We start from the raw sequence: 27,455 nt of genomic DNA, 5'->3' as shown, positions 1-27,455 counted from the left end.
AACCAGTGGCGAAGAATGGAATTTAGATGAAGGTAAGACGTCCCAAAGAAAAGGAAATTCATATAGCATGATACAAATTCTTATTTCTCATATATCTAGATACAGTGCAATAATGTATATGCATGGATTTTTAAAGGTAGCGGCGGGAATCGGCTTGTATGAACTCTTCGGCGCTGATACCTACCCTTCTGACTGAAACACAGCAAGGTTGCTTTAAGGTAAACATAAGCTGGCAAAAGTGGGTCCTAAGAACGAGCTCTAAAGACCTAACTAAGAACTCGATTGATCCTTTGGTTGGGGAAAAACCTAAAATTTTCATAGCTCAAAGACTTCAAAGCAAGGACCTTGTGATTATTTCTACCCCTGGACCAACACAGCTATGTCATACGTTACCCCATAAGAACAAGTAAGTATCGATGAGTCAGCCGTTACAAATGTATTTCTCCGGCTGGCAGGAGGGCGCCCCGACAGTAATCGGCTATATTTTATGGCACGCTTTATTAAAGCCCAGATATATCGCCTCGCTCGCACCTTCGCCTCGCTCCTTAACAGTTAACACTGACATTGACTAATACAAAACAAAAAGTGCTTAGCTAAGCGCGCAATGCGTTTTTTAATCTTCAAGCTCTTTCAAAAATAATAATAAATACAGATTATAGTTTATTAAATTAACGAAAATTTAATGGGGCCAATAAAAGAACAGTAACAACAATTAACTATTTTTGTTTGTCTGTTGGTGTCAATCTTTGCATATAATAAACGTATTTTGATGCAATGCTTATATTGTAATAATTTATCAGAAAAATATTGTCTGTACAATAAATAAAATTACCATAAATGTAACTGGAAAGATAAAAAATAGTAACAGAATAGAAAACTTTAATTTGTATTTTTTCGTCTGTTTGTTTGTTAGCGCCAAACACATCTATAGAGCAGATTTTGATGCGATGTTAGAGCTCTTTATTGTAAACTAAGCTTGAACTAAACAAAGCGTTCTATTAATTATTGTGCACTAACTTTGTCCCATGGTGTCACTCGCGTGAGCTACCGTTCCTGTGTATCGGGATAAAAGGTAGGTATGTGCTAAATTTCATCCAGATACGATTACCCGTAGTGTTATTTTGAATAGCAAACATGAATGCATCTAAATTTTCGTATTTATAGCTTTACTAGCTGACTCGGCAAACGTTACTCGGCTATACATATACTTTTTTTTTATAACAAAAATACTAAATCTCAATTAAGAAATGGAATTTGGTTACAGACACGAAAATTTTCCAAGATTCATAGAAATTAATCTGTTTTTAAATAAAAGTTAAAACTACGTCGTAGATATTATGAATGTAACTTATGTGTGTGCACAACACGTTACGAAACATTAAACAAAAATCAGGTCTTGTTAAAAAATCGTAATGCGCGCCGAGCCTTAAGAAAGTTTCGCGTTAATAGAAAAAAAAAGTCGTCGTGGAAACTGGGGCGACATTAATCACTGGTATCGCGGCAACACTTCTGCCTTCAAAAAAAAACCCTCTCGGGCGTCTCACTCGAATTATTCATACGCTGCTTAATTAGAACGCGGCTTTACTGACGAGTTCTCTGACGTTTGCGAGTTTCACGAGACTCGATTTTCTGACGCTGAAACTCGTGCACACTCAGATCAAATCGCAAGTGATTTTTTTGTTCAAAAATCGATTAATTCAATTGAAAGAAAAGTCATATTATTAGTAGAATAAGCCCACGGTGCGGTGTATGTAATTTATCACTTTCATGACATTTTCAGAAATAAGCCATATTTGGCTTTTATAAAATATTAAATTGCGCTAAGACAATAAAATGTGTTGGAAATTACTGGTAGTTACTAGATACAAAAATATTTGTTCAGTTGTTATCAAGTTACGATAGACAGATGATGGAAGTGTATTTCTTTTTCATTAAATATGTAGGCAAATGAGTTAACCGGTTGCCTGCTGTTAACTGTCACAGTTCATGAAAATTTGCAACCCCAATTGGCTTATTCACTATTTTGGTCTTTATTCTCAACCTATTAAAATAAACATCAAATCAATCGAGAAATGTCATCTACCTACAGTATGATATCAACCAGTAGGCACCAGATGACATTTGTTACATAGAATCTCAATTTTTTGTATATCAACCAGATACGTCAAATATAGTGAATTAGTCTGCAAGTAAGCCACTTAAGAGTTACTAGCTTCTACAAAGACACGTGTTTGTACACAATTATTCTAACTTGGGGTGAATCCAAATTAGAATTGTGTAGAAACACCGGATTGTATGATAGAGTTGAAATTTTGCACACTTTAAAAGTTTATAAAAAATTCATATATTTTATTTTACCCCCGATTGAAATAAAGAATAATTTCACGAATAAATCCACACGTGTGAATTCAAGGTTAAATGCCAGATTAATATTAAGTGGGGAAACAACAAAAAAGTGCTTTTATGTAATGTTGGCGTTAATGGAATAACACCTCAGTAAAGTGGAGTGTAATTAATCACTTGTACCACGACATTTCCAGCGCCGACGTCAAGAAAGCGTACCCGGCAAGGCGTTCCTGGCTTCATATACGGCTTAATTAAGATGTGGTTAGTATTACGTTTTAATTCTTGATAAGCCATTTATGGCCTTTTACCTAAGCACGACCCAATTAATCCTACTAATATTACAAATGCGAAACTTGGATGAATGTTTTGAAGTTTTCTGGCCCGATTGAGGTTTCTTAAATGGTCCAGGTGTGGATTTTCATCCTCCTCCTAACAAATTAGCCCGCTTCCATCTCAGATTGCATCATCACTTACGATCAGGTGAGATAGTAAACAAGGGCTAACTTGTAAAGAATAAAAATAAAAATAAAACAAAGTGTTATCGCCACGTTGAAACGACTGCACGGACGGCTTCAGTGTGTTTGTGGCGTTCGAGCCGTCCACATCTCTTGTTGTGTAATTCTTTATGGGTTACTTGGGATAGGCGGGGAGAGTGACTTGAGTGAGTGTCAAAGGCACCTTTAACCCTACACATAACGTTCACAAGTGCATGACTCCACTCAAGGTCAATTTCTGCCATTTTAGGGTCTTATTTTGGTTACAGTTTGATTTGTTTAATTAAGTTGTCCTGACAAATGTTGTGAATAACCTTTGTTCGACATTAGTTTTCTTATTTTTGTAATCACGTTTGAGTCTGATAAACAAAGTAATGTTTAGTGCAGAAGAGTAACTCACCTTCGGCGTGCTGACTTCCCTGGTGGAGATGCCCATCTTCTCGTGGTGCCGCAGCTGCACGGGGTAGATGATCTGGTAGTAGTGGCCGGCGATGTTGCGCACCAGGTCTTGGTTCTGTCGGTACCCACGCAACAGCCGCTCCACCTCTGCAAACATTACACCGTTTAGAGTTTAGACCATCGGTTCCCAAAGTAGTCCAGGACCCCCAGGGATCTCGGCGGGGGTCTACGTCGACATGTCATAAAAATGGTGGTTCACGTGTTCGTAAATGGGGATCCACGAAAAGTTATCTGGTTTTATACCGATTGGGGAGTTTTCTAATTTTATTTTACTACGAGTATGAGTAAATATCAAAAATTTAAGTTGGCTGAAATAACTATTTCCCTGGACAATTTAACTTTACATCATACACTCACAGCACAATCAATTAATTAAATTTAATTAAGTAATCAATCTCACTATTTTTTTAACTGTTATTTTTTCGTAGCTGTTGATTCAGCTGCAACGAAAATTTCAATATTGCGTGAATTTAGGGTGTCCATCGGAACCATTAAATAAAAAAGTGGTTTATGAGAAAAAAATGTTTGGGAACCTGTGTTAGACTCTTTACTCTTTAGTTAAGATGTTTGGCTTTGAATCATAAGTTCCTTTGAGCTCAGGACTGGACACCAGGAACATTTCTAAGTACAAGTCTGGAGTTTGAAATTTGGCGGTGTTACGAGTCAAACATGCGATGGAACAATGTGGTTGGTCTAAGCTCCTTTAAAGCTCCTTTTAAAAGGCTAGCCTAGCCCTGTAGTAGACCGTTCAAATAGGCTGATAATGATGATGATAACTTTGACTTTTAATAAGTTCTGAGTCTTAGTTCCTTCTAATTTAAAGTTTAGAAACAAAAAACAAAATGATTATCACCCTAAACCGACCAATCAACATTAAAGTAACGTGGTAGCCCTAAGCGCCAACACCGCTCCTCAATAACGAAAAAGGATTGTGCCGCGTTGCAAGAACCAGCTCATGACTATGGGCCCCATATGGATTCGAAACTAGTCGGACATACTCCGACCTTGTACTATGTGAGTTTTAGCATAATTAATATATTGATAAAACACCGAAAAATGTAAAACAAGTTTGCGAAAACAATATTCACGGTACATTAAAGCTACGAGATACCGTTCAAGATTATATTCTACAGTTTAGAAATTTTTACATGATCCTTAATAAGGTTATTTACTATTCCTTGCGTCGCCGATACCGGAGTATGCCGGCTCGATCGGCCGCAAATTATGCTAATACATTCAATTTGTATACGACGCAGTATGCGCTTCAGGTGGGGCCTCATCTATGCGGCCGTGTATAGCGAATTTGGATTATTCCTACGCTTGTAATATTGTGAACTTCATTTAGATTATGAAGAACGTGATTGGTATTTTATTTCGAAGTGATGTAGATTATTGGATTTACAAGTCTAAATTCGACTGCATCACTACAATTTTAGAAGTCTAGGGCAAAACACAAAATTTAAATTACGAAGCGAATAAGAGACAAATATTTTTTGGATTTGTCTCTACTGTATTGCGTATTTTATAATATACAACTATTAGATTATGTTGGTTGTATCAAAAAATGTATAAATAAAATTACCTATTATCCGAATTAATAATCATTAACAAACCATATTTTGTTCACTGTTCAGTACGAGTCTCCTCTCAGATTGAGGGGGGTTAGACTGATAGACACCACGCTGGCCCAATGTGAATAGGAAAATTTCGCACACGTAAAAAATTGAGAATATTCTAAGATATGCGGGTTTCCTCAAGATGTTTTTCTACGCCGTTTGAGACACGTGATATTAATGTATATAAATGAAAACTTGGAGAAAAAGCTCGATAATAACTCGGGACGTGTGGATATGACTTTCCATATCCACACGTCTTGAGTTAAGGCAAAATAACATAAATTCTTTGTCCATACAAAATGCAAACTTTAAGGTTTATTCTGTAAAAGAGGCACTTATGATCTAAATGAGTTTCAATCCGTACAATTGTTCAGTTTGAGGGCCTCATAAATACTTTACAGTCTGCTCGTCGAGGTCCCAAAGACGCTCAGCGTTCGCAACTGGGACTTAGATGCAATTGCAGCATCTTTTGTTTTATTACGGAAATATTGTCGGAGTTTTAGTGTTTACGTCTTTTGTCTTCTTGTTCATACAGTTTCTAGTTGAATTTAATTAATTTATTTGTTTAATGAAATACAAAATGTATGTATGTAGTATGTACATTGTACAAATGTACACCCGGAGTTCGCTCGGAGTTTTTTTCCGAATGGTGAATCCATGCTAAGATATTCATCTTTTTTAGATAAAAAACTATTTTTGCTTAAAGTTCTAACTCTTTCTTCTTGGCTTTATAATATTAAAGTCATGAATACTCAAATGTCCCGCCGCGGCAGGTTTAATTTTTTTTTATATAAATTTTTAATAGTGTTTTGTATTATATTTTGTATGAATAACATTTTCAAAAATTACAAAAAAGGAGAAATAAATAAATGAGAGAGAAAAAAGCTTTGAAGAAAGACAACTTTTCACACTAGTAGGAAAAACAACAATTTTACTATCACGTTATTATATTTCCACACTAGTCGGATTGTGAAAGATTAAACAGACGCGTTCACGGATTATTCCACGCACGTTAATATGATCGCGAGTGTATTTCAACACGTGCACTATTTGTAGTGGAATAAAATCAACACGCTTAACATTCCGCAAACGGCGGCATCATATGCCCCACACACAGCTCGGGACAACATGCGGCGGACAATTTGATATAGACTACAAACCCTTGAACAAAAATTACCTGTGAAATGAACCAACGTGATAACGCTTAGAAGGAAAATAACTCTAAGCACTATGCCGTCATTTCTGAGCGGTACAGTGGTGAGTACGCGAGTGAATGGAATTTCTCAGGTACAAATGACGGACTACGACTAATTATTAATGTACGGCTTTGTTAAAGTGCTATAGGTGATTAAAAATAAATGTCGAAAATCCTAGTGCCGTACTAAAATGCTGGTACCGGAAGTCAGAACAAATGTTAATTCGTCGACAACTGCAGAAGCAAAATAGGTCATTTATTCATCATCATCATCATTATCAACCCTTATTCGGTTCACTGCTAAGCTCGAGTCTTCTCTCAGAATGAGAGGGGTTAGGCCAATAGTCTACCACACTGGCCCAATGCGGATTGGCAGATTTCACTCACGCAGAGAATTAAGAAAATTTTATGGTATGCAGGTTACCTCACGATGTTTTCCTTCGTCGTTTGAGACACGTGATATTTAATTTCCCGGACCGGATTCGAACCCACACCCTCCGGAATCGAAGGCAGAGGTCATATCCACTGGGCTATCACGGCATGTACTAGGCCTTATATTACATATATTTTGACACACTGCACAGGCGTTGAAAGCCCGCCCCAGATCTGCCAATCAGCAGTAATTAATTACCGGCGGCTGCGAATGCTAAATTAATAAGTGCCAGTGCCGGGTATTGACAGATATGTCATTCCCCTCTTTTTATGTGCTGACTAGACAGTTTTAGGGTTTTTAACTTCCTGGTCCGTGATTGATTACTTGCTAAAGTTCACAAAAGTTTTTCCAAAAAGAAATTCTTCAAACAAAACTAATAATATCGAGCAAGGAAATAAATGAATTTACGACGATTTTTATAAAAAACAGTTTAATATAGCGTTATCTGAAAGACACCAAAATAATAACCCTTCCATTAATTTTATTTTTTTTAAAACAATAATTGGAAAATATAAACTTAAATAATTAAACAGTTTCATCCAAGTAACTCGCGTTCCCGTGGGAATACGGGTATTAAAATTTGCAAAAATACTTCGTGAAGATTTAGTTTTTAACTAATTTCAAAAATGAAAGGAGGAGGTTCTCACGTCGATGCGTATGTACCTTCGACCTTCAATAGTTTTTTGGGGTACAAAAAATCAAAATAACCTGTTTTAGCACTGCCTTATTTTCACTTTTTAGAGTAAATCATCTTTGAAGTCGGTTCAATTTTTAATGAATGTCGGTCGGTTAAGGTTGAATGATTTTTGAAGATCAGCCAAGTAGTTATTTAGTTACCAACGTGACCATAAAAAGAAAATCAAATCTAATTTCTCTAATCATAATCATAATCATCGTTTATTTGCACAAAACATGTAAAAAAGATGACAAAAACAAAAAGATAGTACAATGTTTTCGCCTAGAAGGGCGTGCAAAATTTTACTGAATATAACTTAGCTGTATTACTGAGAAACTATATCATCATATTACAATAATTAACACATTTAAGTTAAGATTTAGATGTTTGATCCGACCAAGGAGAAAATTTTCTCTATAACAAAATCAAACAGGTATACAAAAGTTTCACTCGCACTGTTCTCCAGCGAAATTCTAATGCACTGTTACTCAAGTTTATAAATAAATTGTATTTCGCGAGCTTTTCGCAACCAGATCAAAGGTAAACTATTCATAAAGTTGTAACAATCGAGTTCTGTATCACTTTGTGTACTAGCTGTTGGAATGCAGCGGTTTCATTCGGTTAGCCCGCAGTATAATCCAGACGTTTGTTCTTGGAGATTGGGACTTGACTTTGGAATTTGTCGACGGTTTATTATGTTTCAGGCGTACAAAATACAAGCGAATTTCAAGGTTTTGTGGTTTAAAGTTAACGTTGTTGAGAGTTACATCTGTATACATATTCTATTATTCAAAAGTTTCTATTCAGCGCTCTTGTTATGATGTTTTATAGCTTGACTGTGTGTCTTGGAATAGTTTTTACCTCTCTCTTTCTAATACTATACAATAGAGGGAGAGCGATTAAGACGCAAGGACCTCCAAACAACAATATGGTCTTGGGCCGTCTGCATCCAAAGGCACCATTCCTTCATTCATTCAGCATCTTGATATATCAATGTCCATCGAGTTTTCGAAATATGCCATGAGCTTCGCGTCTTGCTGAATGTATCTTTGTTTCTTCTACGAATCTCCTCAATTCTGATTCCATCATGCAATGATACTCTAAATATAGCTCGCCTTCTCATAAGAAGGCCGCCCAAAGTTCGCGACCAACTCTCGGATCCGTAAGTTATCATTACACGTATTTTTGACGGCCTCCGTGGAGTAGTGGTATGTGCGGTGGATTTACCAGACGGAGGTCTTGGGTTCAATCCCCAGCTGGGCCTATTGAGATTTCCCTAATTGGTCCAGGCCTGGCTGGTTGGCCGTGGCTAGCTACCACCCTACCTCTCTCAAACGGTGAAGGAAAAACATCGTGAGGAAACCTGCGTACCAGAGAATTTTCTTAATTATCTGCGCGTGTGAAGTCTGCCAATCCGCATTGAGCCAGCGTGGTGAACTATTGGCCTAACCCCTCATTCTCGAAGACTCGAGCGCAGAAATGAGCCGAATATGGATTGACGATGATATAAACACAACCATTACATAACATATCAGAAGTTCGCATGAAAGCAGAAAGGTTAAAATTATTCAAAAAGTTGTAGAAAGTGAATGCCCCGTCCATTATAGCGGTCCGTGGAACGCGGCGGTTTCATCCGGGATAGTTGTCGGCCACTTTAATCCGAGGTTTGTTCGTGGAGATTAGAAACTAACTGGGCTTTGGAACTAGTCCTTTGAATAATTATATATTGTTTGAATCCTATGCGAACTTTGAGAAATGTTCGTCTTGCGAAGGTTTTATACGTACGAGTTTAATAACAGACAACCCGTCCCAACTTTGAATGGAATTGAGGATAGCAGTCGGTAATCAGTGGTGTGCACAAGGTTTTAAATTAGGATATGCTTTGTTTATACCGACATTATACAAAATGTTAAATACTGTCTCCAGTACAGGTTGATAATGAGTCCTCATGATTGACTGTGCATTTTTGCATCTAATAATTTATTTTATAATTTTTGTCTGTCTGTATGTCTGTTTTTCTGTTTGTCCGGATTTCATGAACGTATGAACCGTTTTTATTAGTACTTACACTGGAAGATAGAGCGACATATAGTCTACTTTTTGTCCCAAAATACTAAATAAAATGGTTCTCGCGGGGTTTGTGAATAACTACATAAACATCCCAACTCATTCCATTAATATTATCCATCATTATTAGTGCTATTTGAATTCCCTCCTTATTTTTTCTTATTTTTATGCTTTACAAGTTAGCCCTCGGTACCCGCTTGATATCAGGTTGCAGGGAGCCGCTGGATGCTGGCGGCCCTAGACCGTTGTGCTTGGAAGTCCATGCAAGACTTGGAGGTCTATGTCCAGCAGTGGACGTCTATCGGCTAATGAGGTAAGGTAAGGTAAGTTAGCCCTTGACTGCAATTTCACCTCACTATAATAAGTAATGATGGAAGCTAATTTATTGACATGTTTTCCGGAGCATGATTTTTTTTTATTTTATTTCTTTATTTACAAACGTATACTAAGATGAAGATGATGATGATGGTACAATACCACCACCAATTCCGGGATGAGATTTTTTATTGAGAATATTTTTGAAGAATGGGTTCCTTAATCACTCGTTTGTGCGAGCGTCCGGATATAGGACTTTCAAAATACGTCATTTTTGTTTATCTGTGTATCCTTTATCCGGGCGCTACACAGACAGGGGATTTAAGTACTTTAGGGTTTAGAAAAACCAGATTTTCTCTAAATTTACTTGTTATTGTATATAAATTTAATTAGTTTTCTTGTTATCATCTATTTTTTACTACATAGTATCTATTACATAGTATCTACTTAGATACATATAAATTAGATACCTACCTACTTTATTAGGTATATGTATTTTATCATGAAAAATCCGATGACGCAACGATCAAATTAAATTCAACATTTAAAATATATAAAATAAATAATTAAATATTTAAAAGTATCTCTGAATGGTATGAAAATAAATAATTATATTCACTGAACTGAAAGTTCAGATGAAAAACCCGCGACCCGAATTTAGTGACATAAATACAGTTTCAAAGAGTTTCCGCTTTTCTTTTATATAAATAAAACTGTACTATGGGGCTTAAATAGTGACATATAATTAATTGGAAATATTAAATAACATTATACTTCATCATATCAGCCGATGGACGTCCACTGCAGGACATAGACCTTTTATAGAGACTTCCAAACATCACGATACTGAGCCACCTGCATTCAGCGAATCCCTGCGACTCGCTTGATGTCGTCAGTCCATCTGGTGGGGGTCGACCAACACTGCGCTTTCTAGTGCGGGGTCGCCATTCTAGCACTTTGGGACCCCAACGCCCATCGGCTCTTCGAGCTATGTGCCCCGCCCATTGCCACTTCAGCTTTGCAACTCGTTGAGCTATGTCAGTGACTTTGGTTCTTCTGCGGATCTCCACATTTCTGATTCGATCACGCAGAGATACTCCTAACATAGCTCGTTCCATCGCCCGCTGTGTGACTCTGAGCCGTTCTTGGTCGCTAACTATAGGGACCAAGTCTCGGCACCATAGGTCATCACTGGCAACACGCACTGTTAGAAGACTTTTGTCTTTAGGCACTGAGGAATATCGGACGAAAAGATGCCGCGAAGTTTCCCGAATGTAGCCCAGCCGAGTTGGATTCGGCGGTTCACATCTTTCTCGAAATTGGACCTATTAGCCCTCCTTCTCCATGAAGTCAGTCAGCATTTGCCCCCTGTCGTTCCCTTGCCCATGGCCAAATTGGCCCACTCTCAACTCCTAATCGCTTCGTTCACCCAGCTTTGCGTTAAAATCCCCCATCACAACATTGTGATAAGAGTTTGAGGCGTATGGCTTTAGAAATATCCTCTTAAAACACCTCTACCTCCTCGTCGGGATGTGTCGAGGTCGGTGCGTAAACCTGTATAACCTTCAAAATTCAACCCCTAAAGTGGTAAAAGAGGGCTTGAAAGTTTACATTGTCAAGACAAAGTCGCGGGCGTCTGCTAGTATTTTATATAGTGCTCTAACGCCATTTTTCTAAACATTTACCTCTCCAAATAAAAATACTTGCATATTTATCAGAACGAGCAATATCCTTTAGCTTACGCTTACGCTTCCGTTATTATTTTCTATTTTAAAACACACATCGTCTATATACAATTCCATATTCATTCATGCTCACGATTCCATTTCCCAGAGCACTATTGAAATAAGCTTGCCTAAATGCATTTGACAGTCACATTCAAGATGGCTTCTATAATATAGTCAACTTGGTTGTGTCTTAATTTATAAAGGAATATTTGAAATTCAGTTTGTTTTAAATATTTATCTATTGCTGGCTTTTGCTCACTTGCGTTAATGCAGGTTTTAAGACTATAAGAATGATGGAAATGGAGATGTCCATCGCCTACTTTAGGATCCTCACAAACACAAAGGGAAGTTTTTATTATTTACAAGTTGAATCTTGACTAGGTACAACTCACCCGTAAGTAAGTGATGATGCAATTTAAGATGGAAGCGGGCTAGCTTGTTAGGAGAAGGATGAAAATCCACACCGCTTTCGGTTTCTACACGACATTGTACCGGAACACTAAATCGCTTGGCGGCATGTCTTTGTCGGTAACTAGCTACGGCCGAAGCCAGCCAAATTATTAACAGCATTTTTAACTACAGGGTCAGGCCCTTCAGTGCGTCATTAAATAAAGCTAATAATCGCCCCCTACCGTAAAGGAGAGGGGTTTTGTGACGGCATGCTTACGATGATAGTAATGTCAAATTCTTTAAAGACTTCATCAGGTGTTGGATAGGTCATATAATAAGAACGTATTGAGAAAAAGATATTAAGGACGTCAAATCAAAAGATGGGAGGATGGAGGAGGGTACCTCGAGACAGAGATGAGTGGAAAAAGCGAGGGAGGCCTATATTGAAAGACAACCTGACCAACAAAATGGTTGCTAAAGTAATTTACTTAGTTTAATTATAAATTTGCTTAAACAAGAAAAATCGTCATTAGATATAAGTCAAAATGTAAAAAGTACAACAAATAAAGGCTTTCTTTTCTTTCTTTATTATACTATATCAGATGTTAATGATAATGACCGGGATCTATGACCTAAAGTGTTTTTAGAGGTACATTAATATTATCTTCCCAATTCCGAGCTAGAAACTTTAAACTAAAGATTTCTTAAAAATATTCTTAGTATCAAGAAAATATATTTCGACTCGAACCCAGAACTTCGTGATCTAAACCAAAATAGCATAACCACTGGACTAACGAATAGTGTTATGTTCAGAATATAACTACAGAACATAACCACTTATTACCCAACTTTTTAAATCTATACTGATGTTATGCTCGTAAAACTGAAGAGTTTGTTTGTTTGTTTCTTTGTTTGAACGCGCTAATCTCAAGTACTATTGGTCCGATATGAAAAATTCTTTCAGTATTAGATAGCCCATTTATCGAGAAAGGCTATAGGCTATATATTATCTCCATATTCCTATGGGAACGGAAACCACGCCGGTGAAAACGCGCGGCGTCATGTAGAACCTAAATAATTATTACTTATAATTAAGATTTCATTATGAGAGTAGGTAAAATTAAGAACATAACAACTCTGCTGTAATAGTATTACAGTATAATTGTACGTAACATTTATTTTCACTTCCGGTAAGTAAATACTGAACGAATACCGGATCAGTTTGGGAAAATAAATTTTTATGCACTTGCTGAATCCTCAACGCTCTTTCGACAATTTATTTTTTAATCATCGAAATCCGCGCGTAATCCCTACGAAATCATTGCATTTACAAAATCAAATAACCCATACTGAGCGAGGATTAACAGATAAAACAGATACGGTGGGTTAAAAGTAAACATTTACATTTATATTGAGTAAAGTTGAGATCCCTGTTGGGATATGTAACTTGATAGAAATGTTAATTCATAAAGGTGACCAATTGTTATCACTCCAGGCAGCAATTGGTCAGGACCTCTGCTCAGGTTTCAACAAAGCTAGGACAATGAGTGGTCTTAGGAAACGGTGGTTTCCTTATGTGACGCAAAATGTGTGGCAAAGAGAAGTCGGTATGTACACGACTATCTGACTCCTTGATCTCTCTCTCTTGAATGAATCTGGAATCTTGCGCAATTCTTAAGGCGGTATCCTGAAACTCGATGACGCATTTGGCGTCCCCATGTGCCTTCAATAAGTTAATGTTCTGATCTAGAGGAGAGCTTTCCTTGCGGTTACCGCTGACTGGGTTACGGTAGTTTTGGAAACGTTAACGCCCAGTTAATAGACGACGAGTTAACAGTGGAATTCATAGACGTTGACGGGGCACCTCCCAGGAGATCATTCAGCTGAGTGTCGAATTTAACCTTTATTTGAGAATTTGACAGTCAGCAGCTCAATGATCCCCTGGTGGTGGGTGCCCCTACAACGTCTATGAATTCCACTGTAAAACACCTTGGGCTTCGCTTCGATATAACTTTCACGTAGCGAGAAGCAATCTTTACACGCAAGAAAAAAGAATATACTAAATCGATTGATCTTCTAGGCCGTCCCAGCAACTTTCATCTAATTTTAAACGCAAAGCCAAAATATCTTTTCTAGCGACGTTTCTGAGACCAAGGAAAGTTTTGAACTGTGTTTTGTGAAACATCTTAGTTTAATCTAATTTATTCTAATTGAAAACCTAGAGCACACCACTGGGTACAAATCAATAAAATGGCATAAAACTTATACTGAGAACATTCTGGCGTGTTTAATTTAATCTATGACATGACGTCACAATCGGAATGGGATACAATTAGTCACGTGAAACGGGGCGGGCATTACAAAAGATTTACTTTCTATGAATACGTTTTCAAACTTTAATGGAATCGGATGACGGCTTAATTGAATCACCCGAGACTGCGCGGTTTGTATATAAAAGGACTGACAGACAGAACTGAAAATTGCCGCAATTTGCGTTTTACGCTACGTTACAATTTTTTCATGTGAAAATCAAAATTATAATGTACTAGAGGATGCCTGCGACTTTGTCCGTGTGAAGTGAAATTTTTCACAATTTAATTTCCGGGATAAAAAGGATTAAGGATAACTAAGGACAAAAAGTTTCCAATGTATCAACCCAGAATGTAATCTATGTCCATTTCATTTTTCTTCACATTTTTAAGTAACGGAAAAAGCAAAAGACAGGGTTAGAATATAGTTAGTAGTAGTACTTTTAAAATAAAACATTTCTGAAAATTAGTTTAAAAGTTCTTGTTCATTGAAGGTAAAACACAATAAATGATATTTCAGTAGGTATAATGGAAATTGCACGCAGACGCAATTACGGGCTTTAATGTCTGTCTATATATTATATTCTATGGCATAGTGGAGAGTATCAAAGCAGACCGGTATAAAAAGCTTTCCGCGCTTATTTGTGGGAACGAGCAAACGACTTGGTGGAATTACGAGCGGACTATTGTTGTTGGGATTACAACATAAGTATCACAACAATGTAGCGTGCGCTTTTTTGTTGTGACAACATTTTATTTTCACACTTCACTCGTTAACTGTACATGGGGTGAGTTTTTGAGGTAGGCATCGTATGAGTATTTACATATACGTCGGGTGTTCTATACATTTGTATCATTATCATTATCAACCCATATTTGGTTCACTGCTGAGCACGAGTATTTATGTTTTATGTTAGCAAAAGATTTCATGTTAGCTGTGGCGTCACACGAGTCTCAGCTGTGTCAAATCAGCGCCGTGTAATAAGCTTGTATGACGTAGGGTAGTACACGGCATATGCTGAGCTTCTTTTTATGGGTTATAGACAGACATGCTGATATTAGGGTAGGGTACAGTTTATAACTTTTACATTTGAATAAATTTCTTTTCTTTTCTTTTCTTTTCTTTTCTTTTCTTTTCTTTTCTTTTCTTTTCTTTTCTTTTCTTTTCTTTTCTTTTCTTTTCTTTTCTTTTCTTTTCTTTTCTTTTCTTTTCTTTTCTTTTCTTTTCTTTTCTTTTCTTTTCTTTTCTTTTCTTTTCTTTTCTTTTCTTTTCTTTTCTTTTCTTTTCTTTTCTTTTCTTTTCTTTTCTTTTCTTTTCTTTTCTTTTCTTTTCTTTTCTTTTCTTTTCTTTTCTTTTCTTTTCTTTTCTTTTCTTTTCTTTTCTTTTCTTTTCTTTTCTTTTATTTTCTTGTCTTGTCTTGTCTTGTCTTGTCTTGTCTTGTTTTGTCTTTTCTTTTCTTTTCTTTTCCTTTCCTTTCGTTTTTTTCTTTTCTATTTTATTTTCTTTCTTCTCTGTTTTTCTTTATTTTCTTTCTTTTCTGTCTGTCTTTCTTTTCTTTCTTTCTTTCTTTTCTTTTCTTTTCTTTTCTTTCTTTCTTTCTTTCTCTCAGAATGAGAGGGGTTAGGCCAATGTTTTACCACGCTGGCCCAATGCGGATTGGCAGACTTTGTTCGCGTTCGGCTTTGCTAGGAAAGGAGGGGTGAAGGACTTACTGTGGTCTGCTTCTTATCTTCACTCGCACTCACAATCACAGCCAAGTTTTATCACATAGTTTTTAACATAAAAGCGAACAGACGAATTTGTCGCGGTGCGCGCGCGCATAAAGCGTATTTAGGTTGGGATGGTTTAATTGCGACTATTAATTTTGATAAGTTTCAGCGGCGTGGACGAAGATAACGGGAGTTTATGCGGGACAGAGAAGTAAATAGAGGATGCGTTGGAGTAGGAGAGGGAAGCGTTAGCTTGGCGCGAACAGACTTCACACACGTAGAGAATTAAGGAAATTAAAAAATACATTTGTATGTGAACTGCATAATGATGAGTAAGTTTTGTTAATGGACATAGTATTTCGGTAACCGATTTACATAAAGTAATTAAAATAATGTTTATAGTAATGCCACCTGCATTACTATAAACATTATTTTAATTACATAAATTAAAACTACTTTAGGTAAGTATTTTTTTGCGATGTGTAATTATGACATTGGGCCTTATAAAATATTTTATTCGCCTTCAGAAATAAGCATAGGACTTTCTCGGTACACTGTCACAACAAGCTCTACTACTTCTAAAATCTACTATCTGAAGAGTCTGTATAGCAAATGCATTACGATAAAATTAATATCATTATATTTAAAAAAAAAAAACTGAAACGCATATCTCTTCCGATACTGTATACTAAAAGCGGTTAAAATGATTTATAGTCACACATTCTGTATTAATTACTCGGAGCCTTAAAACGCGTGTAAACCACTTCGCTCCATAAATTACCGGCAGTGACGTCATGACGTGTCAAAACACATTTTTATCCGACAACAGCGCTGCGCTACATTGTTGTGAAACTCCGAAAGTGTTGTAATTTGCAACAACAATGACTCGAGTGTTGTTCGTGCTACTTATTTTCCTGTAACTTGTTATCTGTACAGCATACTTCGGTACGTAAATACAAAAATTAATTTACTATTGAATTGACGACTTAATATATGAACTTCACGAAAACCAATCGCTCGTTTGCATCCACCGCTGCGTAGATCAGTCCTTGGTGCCAATTTTCCTATTCCTAGATTATGTAGTATTAAGCTTCAAATAAGTTGTAAAGTGAACATTTACTTAGAATTAAAGAGTTTTATTTAGTAGTATGATATTGGGACATGTCCTTTATATAATAAACCAACTTTATATACGTTTATAAAAAAATGCACTCAGTTTAAAATCCTAAATTGTCAGTATCAAACTAAAAATTCGTCAACACACAGCTTAAAACATTTTCTCGCTCCTGGATACTTCTCATTATATTTGCTTCCGGTACAAGCAATTTATTTCTATAATTACTTGTGGAGCAAATATACATACACAAAGTGCAAAGAAAGTCACGACCTAATTAACTTTTAATAAATGTTGCAAGCCTTGAGTGTACAAAATATAAAATAGAGATGTCAGAGTTAACCCTCTGTAGACTAAGTGACGCGTTGTTTAATTCGTTACGGAGTGGGTACAGGGTACCCGAATGAAACTTTGTAATTTTACGTTTTTATTCAACGACAAATTAGGGCTTGAGTGCAATGTCACATAATGATAAATGATGAATGTCTACGAGTAGGTATGTCTTGCGTGCTAACTTAAAGACATACAAACACATAAGTCTAGGAATAAGTCAGCATCGTACTGAAACACTAAACATTTAGGCAAACCGAGTCTGCCGAGTTCGGAACTTCAAATTATATCGGAGAAACAAAGAAAAAAGTTTAATCGTGTAAAGTATTAGTAGTAGTAAAGTAACAATGTGACTGGTTTTTTATTTGTATGTTAAATTTATAAACTACATAAAAATTCTGCATTTCTCGATTAAATCCTACATCCTCACAAACTTGGAGAAAATATTGAAAAAAACAACGTAATTAAAAATCTGTTACAATAATGCATGCCGTCTGCAATAATGACGATATGTAAGTTGTATCTAAGTTAAGTGAACAGTACGTTCTTTTTTGGAGGAATAAATATATTTAAACCGTAATTACTTTGTCAAATTGTGATTTATGGGCGGGTTCAATAAGATTAAGGTCTTAATCCTGAGGTATTTATTAAAATACTTTTAGACATAAGCAATGACGTGGCAATATAATAATAATACCGACTTTGAAGTAAAGTCTGTAATTGAATATAGTAAGTAGGTATAGTTAAGATTTTAGTATGAAATTATTGCTAAGTTTGTGGTACAATGTACCCTTTAATGTAGGTGAAGTGTTAAAATACCGCCATTTTGTGAAGAAGGTAATTTATATCGAACAAGTAACACGACTTGGTTGTTGTTTGATATTGCTGGTTCGCGCAAGGGGTTTGTGCTGCCTTGACAAATTGCCTTATTTATTAACAAAGTTTTAAGGAAGCAATATATTATTAGGTGTTTCTTTTGGTTTTGATTTACGTACTACCTTACTAGCGAATGCCTGTGGCATTGTCCGCGATGAATTATTTTTAGGGTTCTGAGCGTCCAAATTATGTTCATGCCTCATGAATTCAACCCTTGAGCAAACAGCCAATGGCTATCATTGCATGTGCCAGTCTTAATATCTAAAATAACTAGTAAAGAATAAAAAAAAAAACAAATATATAAAATCACCGACATTCAAAACTACCGGAAAACTTTTCTTTTTTCAACTTTTCTTTTTACTGTAAACTATTTGGTGATAGTTAAAGTGGAAAACATTTTATTAAATTGGGAAGTAACTAAGACTACAGTACCTTTATTTTTAGTCCGTTGCTTCTTACGTCATATTTAAGAGAAGATTTTTTTATTTAAATATTAAAAAACATATAAAGGAGGGTCAATGTAATGTTACGCTTAGCTTGAACAAGAGCGAGCTGTTAACTTAAGAGTTGTTATGCTTGTTTTAAGCTGCTGGATAAGTCGCGAGCTTTCGACGATTCGGATTGTGTTGCGCTTAGACGCGCTTACACGTTACAAACAGCTTATCTGAGTGACAAATGCGGGTTACTACTGCTTAGAAGCGTTTTATAAATGCATACCTACTAATAAAAAAACGTTTATATTTTATTTATTTCTTTATTCATTAGCAACCATTTTTGACTCATTGTTGGCCTGACTCCTCACAGAATGAGAGGCTCCCCCTCTCATTCTGATATGTCACTAGCGCGTCAAAACTGAGGCGAACAAGAGCGGCTAATTATCATAATTAAGTAAACAACGTAAGTTTTCAGAAACAAAAAAAAATATTTACATAGCCTCAACTAGCTCAACGGTAAGAGCGGTCAGGCTCATCACCGAAGAGTGGTGGTTCGATCCTCGCCCTCTCAAACGCTCCTCCTCAATTTGGAGGGGAATGGGAATATTGGTCATATTTAAAAAAAGATATGGCAAATATTCTTTTACAAAAAAAAAGGAAATAAAAATTGTGGATGATTGCGGTTAGTGTAGTCGCTAAATTCGGAACCCTTTTTGCGGTGATTTTGTTGGCACGTACTCTGTGAACGATTTTTTTTAATTAGCGAAAGAAATGTGTTCCACACTGTGAGATTTCATAGTAAAGTTTACTACAAGCTTATTTTGCTACGAGTACCGTAATACCTGTAAACGAAACTTGTTTATCAGTTAAATCAAAACTGAGTCTTCAGTACAAAATATATACACAAAGTTGTCACAGTTTTACTTTGTTATTTATCTTCTTTACACCTTTATTTCATACACCGTAGAGTTCAAAATTGAATACATTTTTTTATATCCATGAAACAGTAAGATAATGATCCTTATTGCTCAAACTACAAGGTCGATATTGCAATGTACTTTCACCCGTTCGCTGAAATCTTATTCTGTGTCACAAAACATTGTTTTCCTTATTCGTTCAAAATAAGTCGAAACTTTTAAGGTAAGTTTACATTGTAAACAAGAATGTTTACAGCGTGTCGTCTATACACCTACAGAATCCTTTTGTATTTCATTAATTTCCTAGTGAAGAAATTTAGGTTTTTTACGTAACTAGTTAAACATATGCCGCATTGAACAAGCAAGAAATGCTTTTACTAAATTAAAAAAAGTTCTCTGTGACCGCAATTTAAAAATATCTCTGAGGATGAGAGTAGCGCGATGTTACGTTTTCTCTGTGTTACTTTATGGGGTTGAAGCCTGGCCACTAACACAAGCGATGTGTAGTAAGCTTGAGGCATTTGAGATGTGGGTTTACAGGCGGATACTGCGAATATCATGGAGGGATCGTATACGCAATACTACTGTGCTGCAAAAAATGGGAAAGCCAACAGAAGTTCTGCAACAAGTCCAAAGGAGGAAGCTCGAATACCTGGGTCATATAATGCAAAACTCCAAATATCACCTGCTCCAGCTTATTATCCAGGGAAAGATAAAAGAGAAACGAAGCCCTGGTCGTAGACGTATATCTTGGCTCAGGAACTTACGCCAATGGTTTAATATGAGTACCAGATCACTCTTTCGGGCAGCAGTGAACCAAGTTAAATTAGCCTTAATGATTGCTGACCTCCGATAGGATATGGCACTATAAGAAGAAGAAGAAGTTAACACGTTGACGGACAGTACTCTCTCACATGTTATGGTTGCTGAGACAGTACTATTTTTCATACATTGCCCATAGGCGTAGCGTCACAGCGCAACTATTATAATAACACATGATATGACAGAACGGATTTGTGATGCCTGAGCTTCATCCTCGGAACTCGAAGATACTTCACCAGATGGTTGAAAATCGGCATCGGATCCGAATTCTCCATCATCTTCGAAGGGGTCATGACTCGATTCAGAAGTCAAAACAGCGTCAAATAGGTCCTGAATCCGCTTTTGTTCTTTTTCATATGAATTGCGAGAAAATGCCATCTGCAAAAATATTAGTTTACAATGTGTTACAACTAAATGGTATTGAAAACATACATTAGCAACATAAATCAGTTATTTGCATAAACAAATATACTAGTTTTAGTATTTTGTATTCATAAAACAATAAAATTACGTTGAAAACAAACAATACTTACGTTCGAAAAAATAATTGCGCGCGAAATCACGTAACGACCTGTCGGCGCACCGCCGTGGCGCAGTACTAAACAAAATGTATGAAAACACGACGGCTATGGGCGTAGTGTGTGTAAGGGTGGTGCCAATAAAATTTGGATGTGTGAGTGCAGGTACTTTCTTTGAACAGATTTTTTAACATTGTGTGGTGACAGTACAAAGTCTAAAATATATCTTCGGTGACAGTACAACATGCCCTTCCTTATGATTGCCGGTAAAATTTTACGTCGTATGGCGTACTGTGTTTAAACTAGTCAAAAGATCGACGTCGAAGGGCGTACTGTCGTATTACTTCTGACTGGCTTGACGCCTACAGGCAGTACTGTCCGTCAACGTGTTAAACATATAGTACCTATACAATAATTAGCATTTTTAATTAGTAGTTATCATATCTTGATAATTTGGATTTTAAACACCGAAGTTGTCGAACTCAAAAGTTGGAGGTGCATGACCAGGACCGGATTCAAATCCACACCCTCCGGAATCGGAGGAAAGGGACAATCCAATGGGCTATCACGGCTTATTCTGGTTTATACTTAGATACATAAGTAAACTTTTAGGGCTTTTTACTTCAACAGGAAAAAACCCTTATGAGATGACTGTTGTTCGTCTATCTATCTTTCAAGACACTTTTATTTCAAGAATTCGTTCGGTTTTATGTCCAGCTCTATGTATGTTTTGTCATTGGGAAAACATACACTCCGATGTTATGTATTGATATTCCAACTGGCTTTAAGTTTTCTCATTTCAATTAACGCTAACGAACCGTAATAAGAACGAAATTTCATTGTAAATTGCAGAGTATCCGAAGCTCTTTATACTCTAATTGAGACTTAGCGAGTTACTTTAAAATTAATTTCAATGAATTTCCTAAAGCCACAAACTTCGAAAGTAGAGTCGTTAATGCTCTTGTAATGTTATTATCTAACTTTAAACGGCCACTAAAAATTTAAATATTAAACCGTGTAAAATCAACGATATGTTTATACTTTATATACGAATTTAGCTATTCCACTGAGCGCACACATACAGAATTTTGTGTTTAATTCCATTATATATTTATTTAAATAGTTTTTACAGTTCATAAACGCACAACTCGACATTTTATACAATATTGAGGTTAAATTATTTAAATAACTTTTGTTGTTTTTGTTCAATGAAATTAAGACTTGAGTTCAAATCACGCTAATATTATAAAGGCGAAAGTGTGTGTGTAAGTGTGTGTGTGTGTGTGTGTATGTTTGTTCCTCCTATGCGCTGCGTCTACTGAAGCGATTTGGTTGAAATTTGGAATGGAAATCAATTATACTCTGGATTAACACATAGAGACTTTTCATTCCGCAAAAATAGTTTCATAGTTCCCGCGGGATTTGTGAAAAATGGAGTTCCACACGGACGAACTCGCAGGCGTCCGCTAGTTTTCACATATTTAACATAATGTTTAGGATCTTAAGAATTTTAAGCTAGTTTTGTAAAACTAACATTACGGTATTTATGTAAATAATTACAACTTTTAAGAGGGTCTAAATTTTCGCAAGAAAATCTTCGCCGTAAAGCTGACTGTCGGTTTTATGTTTACATTGTTTTATGAAGAAAAACGTTTTAATGCTCTCTGTTTGTATGTACAAGAATTTACTGAGAGTTTCGCTTGAAAAACGACGACTTAGCGAAACGGTGCCGCTGCAACGTTCCGCTCACGAATCTCAGCTAAACAACTTCATATATCTCTGCTGTTAAACGTAGTTACACACGGAATTGTTCTTTATTTTTTTACATATATAACCACTTAACAAATACTTTGACGGCCTCCATGGCGCAGTGGTATTCGCAGTGAATTTCCAGAACGCAGGTCCTCGATCACCGCCTGGGCACATGGATTGTTTCAGGTCTAGCTGGTGGGCTTTGGCTGTGGCTAGTTACCACTCTACCGGCAAAGACGCACCGCCAAGTGATTTAGCGTTCCGCTACAATGTCGTGTAGGGGTGTGGATGTTCATTTTACTCCTTACAAGTTAGCCCGCTTCCATCTTAGATTGCATCATCAGTTACCATCAGGTGAGATTTTAGTCAAGGCCTAACTTGTGAAAAATAAAAAAAAATTACATATTGTTATTTAGCAGACGCCCGCGACTTCGTCCGCGTGAAATTTAATTGTTCAAAAATCCCTCGAGAACCATAGATTTTTTCGAGATAAAAAGTAGCCTATATGTTAATCCAAAGTAAAATCTATTTCCATTCCAAATTTCAACCAAATCGGTTTTAAACTGACAAAGTTTCATACAAACTTCCACCCCCTATTTTATCCCTTTGGGGATAGAATTGATCATAATCCTTTCTTGGCGGATGCCCACGTCATAACATCTACCTGCATGCCAAATTTCAGCCCGATCCGTCCAGTGGTATGGGCTGTGTGTTGATAGATCACTATGTCAGTCAATCACCTTTGAGTTTTATATATTTGGATGGAATCGTTCACACGACATTAATGCTGCAAAAAAAAAAACATACAACGTTACATACGTTTAACACTAAAACCGCCGAACATAACCCTATAGAACCACCGTCAGGATAAATTTGTCCCCTTATATGTATAACAACTATCCTCCGAACTCCGGGCTGAGAATTATTATTGAAATTTTCTTAGAACAAAAAAACTCATGGCCTCACTTAGGACTTAATTGTGATCCGAAATCACAATAGGCTTATTATTGGAACAACAAACCAGTTTATAAAATGAAACCGATTATAAAGAGATTTAAATCCAAAATAATGAATGCAAAATATCATATTTGTTTCAGAGTAAGGTAGAATCCGGTTTACCATAATATTCTGGTTTAATTGAGTAAATCAATTTGAATTCGAATTAAAATTGTACAAAACTATTATTATATAAGTATTATTCACATTATTTGAGTTTTTAAATTTATTTAAATGTTTTTAAGTAATAAACTGCATGTACAAAATAAAATAAGATCAGAGTTATCAATACATATAAATAAAATCGAAGTGTCTGTCTGTAATTAAAATAACTGTGTTTTGTCAAGGGCTTTACTCGTATTTACACGATACTAAAACACACATATTATAAAATTTTTGTCTGTATGTCTGTCTGTTTGCCCTGGATAATCTCTGAAACAGCTGAACCTATTTCAATGAGCCTTTGTTACTACAAAATTATTGAGCAAAATATAGGCTTTTTAATACATAATTTTACGCGGACGCAGTTGCGGGTTATATAATATTATTATGATCAACATTCAGATCAACTTGGAATTTCCCAGACGAAATTCAATTTGCTACAGAGATCTCCTCTACTCGTATAATACGTGAAAGTTCTCATATTTGCATTTGAATAAAGCCCACAACTTGGAATCAATGGCGTAAGATTCGGCACAATCATGCCTCTCTAATACACGGCCCGCGAATATTTCTTACTCATATTTATTACATATATTTATTACACATGCCCTAAAATAGCATGCTAAAAACGTGCTATTAAGTATGCTCCATGATAAACATCAGTTTACAATTGTTAGCAATAAGCATGCTATTTATAAGTATGCTCCTGAATAAGCAAACATTCCAATTACAAATGCTAATTTGTATCTATCGCTTTCTGTCTATAGTATCGTATTTATAGTATTCTATTTTATAGTATCTTTATAGTATCTTTAGTACTGTTTATAGTATCGTTATCGTATTAAACGTGGCTAGTTACCACCCTACCGGCAAAGACGTACCGCCAAGCGATATAGCGTTCCGGTACGATGCCGTGTAGAAACCGAAAGGGGTGTGGATTTTCATCCTCCTCCTAACGAGTTAGCCCGCTTCCATCTTAGACTACATCATCACTTACCATCAGGTGAGATTGTAGTCAAGGGCTAACTTGTAAAGAATAAAAAAAAGGGAGAGATAAAGGTGAAGAGAATACAGAATAGCAATGCTGATCGACTAGCTAGCTAGTGCTAAAAGCACGCCCCCTTCCACCCGCGGAAACCAAGGATATTTTCCGGGATGAAAGGTAGCCTATGTGTTATTCCAGAGTAAAATCTATTTCCATTCCATTATTCAAATTTTAGCCAAGTCGATTCAGTAGTAGCGCCGTTAAAGTGTAACAAACATCCAGATAAACAAACATCCATAAAAACTTTCGCGTTTATAATATTAGTAGGATTTACCCTACCAAGGGTAAAAATGGATATGGATATCGGGTATTGATTTTCATTCTACGCTTTAATTAGCCCGCTTCCATCTTAGATTGCATCATCACTTATCGGTGAAATTGCAGTCAAGGGCTGACTTGTAGTAAAAAAAAATATATATGGTTTTAGAAGTTCCCGAGTATAGATGTATTGAAATATGAAATATTAAAAAGAATCCCTACTTATTATATTTACCAGTCTATTATGTTCCAAGTAACTGGAAAAACAGATGGTAAAATAATAGATAATCTAATCTATTGTTTTATTATCTGTTTTTGGGAACAGGAATAAAGCGAAAACCCCGCTAAGTTGATTGTATACAAAATCATACAACGTAAACCTTCATCATCATCATCATCATTATCAACCCATATTCGGCTCACTGCTGAGCTCGAGTCTCCTCGATTGCCCAATGCGGATTGGCAGACTTCACACGAAAATTCTCTGGTATGCAGGTTATCTTACGATGTTAGTCCTTAAATTTTTGAGACACGTCATATTTAATTTCTTAAAATGAACACAACTGAAAAGTTGGAGGTGCATGTCCCGGACCGGATTCGAACCCACACCCTCCGGAATCGGAGGCAGAGGTCCACTGGGCTATCACGGCATATTAATGTAAACCTTAGTAAACAATAAACATTATATTGTTGTATCCAACAATGATCTATCTAACTGTTATCTGGAGAATTTTTCCTTGAAATGTATCGTAGCTTCCTAATGTAGCAAGCAAAGTAATATAATATGACATTTAGGAACCAACTTTTTTAGGTGAAAACTGTTTTGGTAAGCTGTAAAACTGATTTTGGTAAGCAATGAAACTTTTAAATAAAAAGCCTTTATTTATATCAACACTTACGCGGGTCATAGCAATCGTACCTTTGTCTATCCAGGTCTTGTTAGCTACGTCACACTTGATGACGTCACAGACGGACAGCATCTGCGCCCCGGCGCCTCCCGCCGCTACCGACCGCGTCTTCGTCCCTATCATAATGACCCGAGTAAATATTGATATATTGGACAAAAGCAAGCGTGACTTAGCGATACTTCATGATATGCAATGAATAATAATAATTGTATGTAAAAACACGTACATAATTCATGTGTTCGTGTAATGACGTATACAAGAAGATGTGACGTCGCACTATAGTCACTGAAAATTACACCTTGCGATTCAAATACAACAATACACACATTGTGTCTGTGTATAATTATGTGTAAGGTGCCAGTTAAATAAAATAACATACAATGTATTACGATATTTTCATTGAAAATATAGTAAAAGTAAAATTTTACTATTCATTACATATTGATGTTGTGAAAGCAAGCAATATTTTGCGCAAAATATGCATACATACATGGACAAGTATTTGAACAACAGCTTTATTATAGTGATCTTATAACTAAGTATTTCTTCTTATTGGGGTCGCAGCAGCCTCATGGGGGAAACGAGGAAGATTCTGCCAGAAATCGAGCCGTTTAAGGATTTCGAGGTTTTTACTAGCCTATGCAGTTGGCTTAAAAATTGTACAAAAACGAAAATTCCATCTTCAACACAGGTTCTGGTTTAATTGGTTCACTGGCGATGCTAACGATAATAGCAATAATTTGCGATGTTGCAATTATGGAAACAATCTACAATAATTTATATAAAAAATTTCACTTTCTCAAGTTAAAATAAGTTCAGATTATTTATAGGTTGGGCTAATTTTTCCAATCATAATATTTTTTACTCACCATCAGATTTTGCGTCTTCCGGAAGATTACCTGTAAAGGAAAAAAATAACAATTAAAGTAAAAATCGGAACAAAAGCACGCGCTAAAATTCTTATTAGCTAATTACACAAAATCAAACTGTAACACTGGTTAGTAATTTTGATCAGTTCGCAATAAATTAATAGTTAACACGAAAACGTGATGAATTACTAACAATGGCTAGTTGGCTTTCATTTCATGTTCACTAACATACGTCAAAGATAGTGAAAGTGACAGAAAATAAGCATCCAAGTAAGTACTTCCCCGGACAAGCACTGTCTCACAAAAGCTAATAACTAATAATAATTAAATAATTTAAAAGTAATTCATTATAAGTTATATAAATTGGCTTTACATACGCGGTTAGCATTCGAGCGGCAGGAGGCGACGGTAAACGCAAAGCGTGGCTGTTAACGCAAATGAGCTCGTCGTTAGCATGCATGCCTTCAACTATGTAGTTGTAAATCGAACTACTTATAATAAAGGCTATAAAGAATGTTCTAATAACAACTTTTAATGAATAAAGACAACAATTATGAGTTTTTTTAATACCTATACTATTTAATAATAATAATTTTAGTTTATATTTAGGCTGTTTAGCTTAATAAAACCAGTCTGTGATTATCACAGTAAAGCATTTTGTCACACATCATGACGAAGATCTGGCTATGACAAGCTTTTAGACCATAATTTTAATCA

At 36.1% G+C, this 27,455-nt stretch overlaps 1 protein-coding gene and 1 long non-coding RNA gene across 10 annotated transcripts in view; both read right to left on the bottom strand.

Moving 5' to 3' along the window:
* The window catches only part of LOC112042945 (disintegrin and metalloproteinase domain-containing protein 22), a 422,343-nt gene that overhangs the window by 234,262 nt on the left and 160,626 nt on the right, over nt 1–27,455 (bottom strand). For 8 of the 9 annotated variants that reach the window (XM_052881807.1, XM_052881814.1, XM_052881811.1 and 5 more), the window contains exons 3-5: nt 26,739–26,768; nt 25,881–25,985; nt 3,241–3,386 (exon numbers count right to left, since the gene is read on the bottom strand). In XM_052881807.1, coding sequence (XP_052737767.1) covers nt 3,241–3,386; nt 25,881–25,985; nt 26,739–26,768 — 281 coding nt within the window. The remainder of the gene's footprint in view (nt 1–3,240; nt 3,387–25,880; nt 25,986–26,738; nt 26,769–27,455) is intronic. The other variant, XM_052881813.1, reaches the window with a different exon arrangement.
* LOC128198120 (uncharacterized) lies at nt 16,386–21,135 on the bottom strand. The gene is made up of 2 exons (XR_008250865.1): nt 20,764–21,135; nt 16,386–20,608 (listed from the first exon to the last, which is right to left on the bottom strand). It is a non-coding gene; the product is annotated as an uncharacterized LOC128198120 (long non-coding RNA).

This window comes from Bicyclus anynana, chromosome 5 (genome assembly GCF_947172395.1).
Source record: "Bicyclus anynana chromosome 5, ilBicAnyn1.1, whole genome shotgun sequence".
Lineage (NCBI taxonomy): Eukaryota > Metazoa > Arthropoda > Insecta > Lepidoptera > Nymphalidae > Bicyclus > Bicyclus anynana.
Note: the sequence above shows the minus strand (reverse complement) of the source record. Positions and strands in the feature narration are given on the sequence as shown.